At 35.0% G+C, this 11284-nt stretch overlaps 1 protein-coding gene across 1 annotated transcript; it reads right to left on the reverse strand.

The window, feature by feature from the left end:
• Positions 1-364: 364 nt before the first annotated feature.
• On the reverse strand, positions 365-8120 carry LOC123554700 (uncharacterized). Its single transcript, XM_045344995.2, has 7 exons — positions 7366-8120; positions 6976-7143; positions 6536-6730; positions 6111-6296; positions 4504-4608; positions 2103-2187; positions 365-1856 (listed from the first exon to the last, which is right to left on the reverse strand). Exons 1-7 carry the CDS (start codon positions 7978-7980, stop codon positions 1633-1635), a joined length of 1578 nt encoding a protein of 525 aa, XP_045200930.2. The 5' UTR covers positions 7981-8120; the 3' UTR covers positions 365-1632.
• Positions 8121-11284: the final 3164 nt, after the last annotated feature.

Genomic DNA, 11284 nt, shown 5'->3' on the forward strand with positions numbered 1-11284 from the left:
AGCGGGCACCTGGGTAGAACCTTCCGTAAGTCAGCTGGATGGCTTCCTCACATGAAGTATAGATTTACATTTGAACACGTCAGTGGTGGATTCTATATGAAAGAGACTTGCAGTTTTACTCAGGAATATTGAAATTAATTCATAATAATTCAATTTTGCAACGAAACTGACAAAAAAATCAAGAAATGCAATATTTTCTATACTGCTGTTAAAAAAATCAATACTCGTGTATAAATATTAGATTGTAGGCATAAGTCTCAATTGCCTCATTTGTGTAGTGGTTGCGCTCTCCGCCTTCTGTCCGCGCCATCAAGGCTCGAATCTCGATTCCGAGAGCTATATTTTTTCTCTTTTTTTTTTTTTATTTTGTTTTTGTTTTGGATGTAACAATATATCTATCGTTATTTAACCATAGCTTTTATTCATGAGTGAAACATGTTTTACTCTATATTACAGGAACTTGACGACTTATTGGCAGTTTTTGGCTTTAATTGTGCAGTACCATGAAGACAACGAGCGTATGTTTGAGGAAGAAAATAGCACAGATGAAATCATTGGTAAATAATTATCATAAACTCTAAAAGTATACTTCAGTAATTACAACATAACGCCATGATAACGGTATGTTTTATGTTTTATCTTTTAAAAATGAAAAAGAAAATACTATGTAAGCAGTAAATTCAAATACACCCTCGGCGACCGTGCTACCGTGGAACCAGTGTGTCGCAGTGGAAGTGTGTTCGCCTTAAGATCGGAGTGTCCCTGGTTCAATCTCGGCTACCATTATGGTATAAGTGTCCTTTTACAAGCCACTTAACTCCACATATCCCGCTGTCTCTCTTTTATTTATATTTTTTGGTTCTGCGGGATCACTGAATTCATTCAATATATCAGTATACGTGTAAATAAAACTGTTTTTACGGTCATGATGTGTATTTTACACTTCAATATGAATACGTACATGCGAACAAGGCAACCGTTTCTGAAAAAATACCAACATTTTCTTTCATATCTTTAAAATTGCGGAGATCCTGCCTTATCGTGCCTTTAAACGCAGGGCCATCAGCGGAAAAGGTAGTTCTGCAGTAAATAAACATGATTCTTACGCCAAATAAGGATATTGATATTTCGGTAGGGTAGGTCTATTAAAATCTAATGCATGTTTGAATTTGTCCGATTATCAAAGTGTGGCTAAAGCACTCTGCTTTTTTGTATCTGCTGCTTTGGTGCTGCTTTTGACGTCTAAAAAACAATAGTTTGTAAAAAGAATTAATCCACAGGCAGCTTTTATATAGTTATCCTTTTTTCACCGTCTTCGGGAAATGAATAATTTGTTAAATCGTTTCAATTATGGATTTCTGGCGTACAAGTGCACTTATTATCTCTCCAATGTGAAAAAGTGACCTAATTCGCATACTTTTTAAATGAATTCAATTGTCATTAACACGTATTCTATGTCATTAATAGATGAGTAAAATGTTCATACACAACGAAACAAAATAAAATAGCTAAAACAATAAACTTTCGGCCGATGTCCTTTGTGTATCAAAATAATGTTTAAAAACATAGTGACCATCTACTGAAGCAATAAGTGAATGCTTTTAAGTTTCCCAATATAATGCTGTTACATGACTACTGAATTTCTACGAGTACTATGTTTCTTCTTTTTCTTCTACGCACTTTGTTTGCTTTTTTGACAAGCTCTGCTAGTGTAAACTGTGTAAAAAGCTCTTGCATTTCAATCGCCTCGTATCCACCGGTTGTAAAATAGCCATCTGTTTTTCTCGATCGTTTATCTAAAGAAATTCTTGGTTGTCTTGTTATCAAATTTCCCTGTTGATCAGCTTTCAGATTTCCTGCAGTAAATATAGTAATATAATGCCCATTGCCTGTTATAGAAAGTAATTATTCTACTTATATAACGTAAAAATTAGGATAGTGCTTTAATAAGAGTTTTGCTTCCAATTCGATCCATTTCATTTGATACATGTACAATTATCTTGATTATATAATATGCATATAATAACGACGAATAAAGTATGTTTAAACCAACAAAAGGTAAAAAGTTTAACTTTAGTTCTCAACTACAGACATGGACTTACCATGCACTTTTTGATTCTTAACTAACTCTTGTAAAATTGTATTTTCAGCATTTAATTCATCTATCTTCTTGTCATGCTCGAGTATCTATAAAAGAAAAAATAATACTTAAAAAAGTTTGTTTAGAAGCATTTATAACTGCGACGATGATTTATCTTCCCAGCCAACGAAACTAAGGTATAATACATTGTTCCCATACCTGAACCTGGTAACAGATTTACAATGGTTTGAAAACGGACGAGAACTTGGAAGGAATAGTTCTCATTCTTTAAGTTTAAATACAATATGTTTACTTATTTACTTCAAATACAAAGATTCCGAGATGAAGAGCCCAAGTCTTTAGTAATGCAACTGAAATGGAAAGATTTCCTAGTTTCATCCTGAGCATTCAAGGTATTGCACATTCATTACCTCTCAATCAAACTGAAACTGCCATTATTCGCTTGGTTGCACTGTATGCTTCCAGTGAATCTTTTTACAAATTTTATTGTCTGTTAAAGGTGTAAAAATAATCCTCGTACTTCAACAAGTGGTGTTTTATTTTCTGGTCATTTGGGATAATGGTGTACATTTGATAAGTCTATGCAATATAATTCCGATAAAGCCGACAGCGACCTTATGCGTAAACTAATACACCTTTAATCACCTCTCATGAACAGAGTCTGCTTTTATTTGGCTTGGTTGCGTTCTTTGCGCGCAAGCAATATTTCTATAGACTCTACAAACAATAACAACAGCAGTCTGTGGACGTAAAAAAATTTCCCAGTGTTATTATATTTTCTGGCGCTTAAACATGTTAAAGATTACGGAGAACATGTAATATAATTGTGAAACAAGATTTCAAAAAAGCTGGAGCTAGGAGGCATGAGGGGCATTTTATTACCTCTCATAAACAGACTAAACTGAATCGAGTTTGTTATCATTTGCTTGGTTGCGTTCTATGCTTCTTAAATCTCTTACAAGATCTCTGAATAACATCCTAGCAAGGCAGAATTCTACATCTCGATTGATGTTTGGAACGTTTTGAGATGTTTGGTAGATTCAAGATAGCGACATAAAACAACACTACCATGGAGGTATCCACATACATGAAAATCAAGTTGCTTATAAGAGAGTATAAGAGATCTCGGTCTTATAAATATTCCGTGTTTATTAAGTGAATAAAAAAACGTCAAGGCCTTTAATGTTATTAACTAGCTTTGCATAGTGGTTATTTTTAATATCATTTTCATTAATTAAAGATGCGGAAATTTTTTCACTGGTTGTAGGTGCAGATGGGACTTTCCGGCCTCGAAGGTAACTGTTTAGGCGGTAACGAGGCTCCTGCCGAGTTAAGGCCTAAACAGTTACCCGAGAGCCGGATATTCCCATCTGCACCTATAACCAGTGACAGAATCTTTTTTTTGCATACCGATTTCAAGAAATAATAATAAAAATAAAATCAATCGAACGGCTTTCTTTTTTAGAATTATTTCTTATAGCAGCGTATTTAAATAAAGCGCGGGAAACTAACGTCCGTAAACAGGAAAGACGTCATGACGTTTCAAAGACAAATAACAATGTTTAGGTTAGAGAACACCAATTGTTTTCCCATAGACTTCCATTATAACATTATGGCGTGTACGGCCTTCCCTAAATCGAAACATGTATATCCAATCACATTTGTATCAAGAACTATCTTAGTTCCACCAAAATATCAGACGAAAAACCATATGAATAGTGACACTTTATTTAAGTAATTTTCGTGTGAATGAGATGACCCCCTGTTTATATTGTTGTCATGGCGGGAGAAATTCATTTGATAAAACTTATTTTCAATACACATTAAATGTAGCAAATTTTGTCAAGATGTATAATGAAATACTGTAAATGCAGTAAAAATATTCCATTTTGATAATAATAGTCACTTCTTGGAGTTGTTTACATGACTGACCAATCAGAACACACAGACGCTACCTTATTCCCAGGTATACACTTACCTCATTCCCAGTAAGTTCCCTGTACTTTTTTGAACTGGTGGTCTCTGACCTTTAGTTCCGGTTTTGGTTTATCAGTTGCAGCTTAACGTTATGAATTTTTGATAAAAAAATCGTGTTTTGAAACGAGAAATATACTATAAGGAACAAGGAGGAACAGTCAAGGTATTGGATTTTTATTCCGTTCTTTTTTTTAATAAAATATAGTTTTCTACATAAATCTGCTACATATATGTCGTCCGTAATAAGCCATTTACAGCACGAGAGTCATCTTACATCACCGTGGTGGGATTTTTCCAGCACCGGTAAAAATACCGGAAATCCCGTCTGGTATACAAGAAACCTATTTCTAACATGTACTAACGGTCACCTCAGATCAGCGGTCACCTCCGTTAGTTCGAAATTATTCAAAGAAGTAAGCAATTACCTCCGACTCACACTTTTTACACTCGCTCCTGATAACGGTGACTTCTTTGTTAAGACTACTAATTAAATCTAAAACTTCGTCCGGCTCTGGTTCTGCTATTAGTTGCTGTAAAATATGTAAAGAAAATATATTGAATTATCTTGATCAACATTGTGGAGATCGCTTTACGTTGCTATCATTTGATAAAACGTGTTACTTAAGGAGGTAGGTTACCTTGTTACCAAGGTAAATTCAAATTAGTTGAACCGCAGCAATTTTTTATATTTCTTATAACTTAATGTTTTAACTGCTACAATCTCAATTTCGTTCATCTCTGGCCCTTCAAGTACAATTTTAGTAAAGGTTTGAAGAACATGACCCTCCAAAGGTATTTTATATAGAAAGAAGAAGGAAAATACGTATATTTAAACAGTTTTCATTGTATTTTGGTGTCATTGTCATGCGTAAAAGTCTGCATAATTAATAATGTTACTAGTATGCGCGTTAGCTTTCTAGATTAAGCTTAAAATGTATATGCCACAGGGTTCGTGTTTCCGTGGTAACGCATTTTCTCTCATTTTTAAACAACTATGTATGAAAACAGGTTTTTCGACGGCTTCAATGCCATTCGGTTAATGACCAACATGGAATATTTGGGTAATATTGTTAGCAAAATACCAAGCACTTTACATGGTACCCAATATTTCTTAAAGTTTAAAGTAACCATGGCAACAGAGATGTTTAAGAATAGCTTATATTTTGGTTTTTGTCGTAATTTCTTATAAAAATAATATTGAATACAATTAACTTTCTTGTTAATGTTGCTTTAAAACATATTATTTCTAACGTAACTTATACTTTCGTGTTATTTGCATTTATTTAAACAGCTTAAAATACTTAAAGCAGTAACCTTCGTCTGGCATTTTTTATGGAAAAATCAACGGAAACTGAAAAATAGGTATTCCAAATCAAACTGCCCATTTTGTTTATTTGAAAATGGCCGTATTAAGTAACCTTTCACCCAGCTATATTCCCAATAACATTGGTTACCATCATCTATTTCCTTACATTCCGCATATCAATTCAATATAACTACATAAAAGAAGCAAAATATTGATTATTATTCAGAGCGAAAGACGCATAAAAATATTCCAGCAAATAATGGCTGTTTAAAAAAGTTCAAATAAAAAAACGCACAGAATTACGTACTTTCAAAATAAAAGCTATTAATTTTGCGCGGTAACTGACACGTAACGTCATGACGTCAATGACGTCATTTTAAAGCAACAATGTTTTGAAGCGTTTCTGTGCCATTTTATTCATTATTTCTGCATTATTAAACCATTAAGCATCAGATCGGAGACAGGTTCATGTTTTTTTCTGAAGAATGGATATAAAAACACATTTAGTTTGTCGTAAACGTCGTTGTAAATCGTCGCGTTAGCTTCCGGTTGGGCATGCGCACATACAAATATTAAGGTATAAGGTAACCTACCTCCTTAAAACAAAAATGACAGTAAAATCTAAATCAGACTATGTACTACCATAGCGGCGCTAATATTGTTCTTGATGACAAAGTTTAATGTATTACCATATCCTAAAGTAAGGAGTATCATAGATATACTTACATCTACGTCTTCTAGTTGACCATCTGTGTCCTCCAATAAACGTACAAGTTGTTTATTATTCTCGCCAGTGTTTTCACATTCACTGATATCTGATTCTATTGCACTTCTTTTAGATTCAATGGCTGATTTGACATGATTTTTGAACTCTGACGGTTCAAATTCACTGATCTTTTCCTCCTTTTCCAACTGAAAATGGAAATGATTTTAAATTGGTATGCAATAATATCCTAGATATAAAATACTATTTTGGCACTGTATGAACACTTTACTGTATTTATATCATTCATGAAGGGTTTTAAAAAAACTTAATTTATTTTTCAGAGCGCAAATTTACGTAAGACATATTAACCTTTGGATAATCATTTACTCTAAAACATCTTCAGGTGTCTCTAAATCTTATGCAGAATTTGGTATGTGGTACATACATCTGTGATTTCCATGTCCGTTTTTACTTTATTTAGTAGATCTATAAGCTGTTTGCTTTTGCTTTTGTGCTTGATACTGCTTTCTTCTATAGATGTATCTAACTCCAAAACAGCCTTTTCTGCATTGCGAATCTTCCTTACCATGTCCCTATACTCGCTGGATTGCTGTTTAACTGAAAACTTCCTAACTTCAAGCTGAAAATTTGTACATATTAATCAGTACATTTTAATAAGAGCTAGTAAATTAGCACTTGTTATGATTTTTTTTAAACATACACAAAAAGGTGAAGAAAACGAACATTACAATTAATTTAACTGCAGTACCAATAATGTTATTCGGTTGTATCTGAAACGTCTGAAAAGCAATACAGTAATTAGGTCAGTCTGAAGTATAATTAAATTTATAATTTAAATTTATCATGTAACCATACTGTCGGTACCTGTTGTAATTGTCGAACAGCCTCTGTGCAGAAAGAAACATCAGTAACAACGACCGTTTTTGAAAGGTCATTCAATAGGTCCCTTGCTTCTTTTAGGATGTGAGCTATCCTAGCATCAGACAAGTGATTGCTTGTTGAATGCATTAGCTCGTTCCTGACATCAAGTACCTAAAACATCGAGATGTCAATCAATCTAAGCATATATACATGTCTGTCTCCCTCTCTCTCTCTCTCTCTCTCTCTCTCTCTCTCTCTCTCTCTCTCTCTCCATTTCTCAATCTCTCTATCTATAGAGATATGTGTTTACATTTTAAGCTATAATGTTGCAAGTTACAAAACAAATTATTTTTTATTATTGTTTATTGGTGTCTTTGAAAAATAGGCACATACCTCATCATAATAATGCAATGATCCATCAAAAGTGAACAGTTCACAGCTCCTCATCATTATGACTATTTTCGATATGTCAAGATCGTCAATACTTTTATATGTACCACCTCCCTTCTCTCCAAATATGTATAACTTTGCTATCTGCCAAACCATATCCTGCGAATCCCCATATTGTGAGTTTGCATTTACCAAATTCTCTGATTCATTAGAATTTACTCCCGGGTCCAACATTTCTGCATCATCAGGCTTATTTTCAGGAGGACATTGATCACTTTCATATTTCGTGTTTTCAGCTTTCCGATCATATTCAATTTTTAGCTTGCGCGTACTCGTATCTAATTTAATAAACTTCTCAAGAAGTGCCCTGCAAACTTTATGGTCACACTGCCACGTAATGTTTTTCTCCTTCCGCCATGATTTGAAGTAACATATCCCGTTTCTGTTTAAACAACGGACGAACGTTTCCATCTGAGACCTTTCTGTCTCTGGTAATGCTGAAATGAACTCGGTCCATTTTTTTTCAACCGTAGTTTTCAGGGCTTTTCTAGTTGTGTTAAGTGCAAGTATACCTTTAACCCAGTTCTGGAATTTCTCGTTGTAAATATCCGTTGGCATATTTTTCTCGTATTCAAACTTATATCTTCACAGGTATGGTATTTCCCAAGCTTAATAATTGATTGCGGAAATCTTACACACAATTATCCTTTGTTCAAAGATAGTAACCTGTAATTCAAGTGTCCTTCTATTTTCATAATATGTTAAATATCTTTAAAAGTTAAATCATACCGCACGTAATCGCTGTCTTAATTGAGCAAATATCATTTTGAAAAAATAATGTATTGATAATCAATAGTTTCTTTCAGTCTTCACCAACACAATATTTACTATAATACGCATTATCGGAAAGGGTATTATTTACAAATTACCAATTCATGCTAATCTTTCCTTCTATGTTGCCCTTGAATTATTTGGAACTATTCTTACTGTCTGTATATAAAACCTCAAAATTGATATAAAGGGCAAAGTTTAGTTTGAAAATTGTACTTCACCGATAGACATGAAAAAAAACAACACTTCCGATTAAACAAGATGTCGACGATTTTTTTCAAGCACAAACAGAAATTAACAAAACTGTAAGTTTCCAGCGAAGTTGGACTATTTAGGGGTCCGTGCAAAAAGGTACCTATCTCCATTTAGTAGAATGTTGGAAAAGCACAATTTTGTAAAATTTCGATGAAGTGTGATATTGTTATCAACATTGTTTTTGTGTCATCCAAAATGACGGGGCGCTGTACTTTCTTTTTTAACTTTTCAACAAGCGCCTCGTGATCCAGATTTTGTCCCAGTTTTATTGCCATTTTCACGCATAATTCTGTCTGACAATCTGTATTACCGATTTCTATAGATCATATAATGTCTTAGCTTCATTTTGAGACCGATTTCAACTTTTAAGGTATTAGGCCCATAATGGAGTACCGCCTTTTTGAAGAGTATTCAATTCCTACCATAAACCTACTTTGACTGCAATTTTCAGGGGGCGTAGGTTCAAACCCCACCAGGACCAAATATTTTTTTCCCCCTTATTTTTCTTTTTTTCTAGTAAGTTTTCACTTCTTTCAAGACTTGTTATTGATTTATTGTACAAAAATGGGAAAAAATTTCATTTGTTTAAGCGATTTCTTGCTGTTCAAATTGAATTAACATCTGAAACAGAAGGGGTAGAGCTAGACATTCATAAAAATACTGAGTTACATGCGATAAAAGTTCTTTATTTTGCCTTCATTCTTAAGATTACATAGTGTGGAAGAAATGTAGGTAGGTTTTACTTCTGCCCCGAGGTTATTTTTGAATGAGGTGAGCAAAATTCAAAACAGATCAGGTTGGCCTCTCACCATCCTTAATTTTCAGGTACACTTTGTGAGATAAAATTGTTCTGGCAGCCCCAGTATCTACTGTGAATGTCGCAGGCACATTCCCCACTGATCCCTGGACATATATTCCATCACTGAGATCTCTAGTTGTAGCAGCCTCTGCATTAAGATTGTTAGCTGGTCTTGACATTATTTTGCCCTCCTTTGAATAAGTTTCATCATTTAGTAGGACCTCTCTTTGGGCACAAGAGGCGGTCCCTTGTAGTTTAAAAGCTCGCTTGATATGGTGTTTTCTATTTCTGCCATTGACGTCTGCTTTAAGTCCTTGGTCACCTTCTTCGGAAACTCTCTGGCATAATGCCCTCTTTCATGACAGTAAAAACACTCTACATCCCTTGTTTTAACAGCCTTTCTTTCACTGTTGCGAGCGTATGCCTCCTCTAATTTCTCTACTCTCTGTAGCAGTCGCTCCAATAATTCTTCCTGTTTACTCTGTATTTCACCTCTTGAATCTTGTCTCTTTCTCTTCTGTGCGCGTACCTCAGGTTTCTCTGTATGGCTTGGTACCCTGTTTATGTTGTCCCTTGCATATTCTGGACTCCAGTCAGAGTCGTCTTGATCAAAGGCATAGGCTCGTCTAGTACTGTGTCTGCCTTATCTCTCATACCTGCCACCATTTCTTGTCTGTATTAAATTTACAATATGGTACACCGCCTCATCGATATCCCTGGGTTCGTTGTGATATTCAACTTCGAATTTCGTCTCTTGGTCAATGTCAGAATAATTTGTTGTTGCAAAACGGCGTTAAACCATAAATTGTAAATTTATACTGTATGCTAGCTTAAACAGCAGCTTAAAACAAGTTTATCTATACGCTATATTGTACGGCTTGTAAAACCTAGTTGATAAAATAATCACTGCAGTATAGAGAGAGAGAGTGGACAAAATAATTAGGTGTTGACAGGTACATGTAATTTTACACAATTTTATGACAGTTTATCAGTTTTGGTCGCGCATTAGCGAGAGAAATACGCATGTTATACATGTCGTATTTTTAGCCCACCATCATCAGATGGTGGGCTATTCAAATCACTCTGCGTCCGTGGTCCGTCGTCCTTCCGTCCGTCCTTCCGTCCGTTAACAATTTCTCGTTATCGCATCTCCTCAGAAACTACCGGGGGATTTTGACCAAACTTTGTCAGAATGATGTATTGGTACCCTAGTTGTGTCCCCCTGAAAATCAGACTGGTTCAACAATTTTTGAATGAGTTATGGCCCTTTGTTTATTTCTATAATTTACATAGATTTATATAGGGAAAAACTTTGAAAATCTTCTTGTTCAAAACCACAGAGCCTAGGGCTTTGATATTTGGTTTGAAGCATCATCTAGTGGTCCTCTACCAAGATGATTCAAAATTTTTCCCTGGGGTCAAATATGGCCCCGCCCCCGGGGGTCACATGGTTTATATAGACTTATATAGGGAAAAACTTTGAAAAACCTCTTGTTCAAAACCACAGGGCCTAGGGCTTTGATATTTTGTATGTGACATCATCTAGTTGTCTTCTACTAAGATTATTAAAATTATCCCCCAAGGGTCAAATATGGCCCCGCCCCAGGGGTCACATGGTTTACATAGACTTATATAGGGAAAAACTTCGAAAATCTTCTTGTCCAAACCACAAAGCCTAGGGCTTTGGCATTTGTAATGTAGCATCATCTAGTGGTTCTCTACCAAATTTGTTCAAATTATCCCCCTAGGGTCAAAAATGGCCCTGCCCTAGGGGTCACATGGTTCATATAGACTTATATAGGGAAAAGCTTTTAAAATCTTCTTGTCAATAACCTACAACATTCAAATTTGGACCACATGTATGGTTTTGAGTGGCAAGATGAACCTTGACATGAGTTGACCTTGATTTTGACCTAGTGACCTACTTTCACATTTCTGTAGCTACAGCCTGAAAAAAACTTAGACTTCGACATTGACCTAGTGACCTACTTTCACATTTTTGAAGGTACAGGCTTCAAATTTGGACCGCATGCATAA

Source organism: Mercenaria mercenaria, chromosome 7 (genome assembly GCF_021730395.1).
Source record: "Mercenaria mercenaria strain notata chromosome 7, MADL_Memer_1, whole genome shotgun sequence".
NCBI lineage: Eukaryota > Metazoa > Mollusca > Bivalvia > Venerida > Veneridae > Mercenaria > Mercenaria mercenaria.

What these genes read in the sequence shown, in the direction of transcription:
- LOC123554700 (XM_045344995.2), bottom strand. Translation starts at nt 7,980, where the DNA reads ATGCCAACGGATATTTACAACGAGAAATTCCAGAACTGGGTTAAAGGT. An exon ending in CATTGCATTATTATGATGAG is followed by an intron (nt 7,144 to 7,365) that starts GTATGTGCCTAT and finishes TCGATGTTTTAG; the next exon opens with GTACTTGATGTCAGGAACGA. An exon ending in TAAGAATCAAAAAGTGCATG is followed by an intron (nt 1,857 to 2,102) that starts GTAAGTCCATGT and finishes TATTTACTGCAG; the next exon opens with GAAATCTGAAAGCTGATCAA.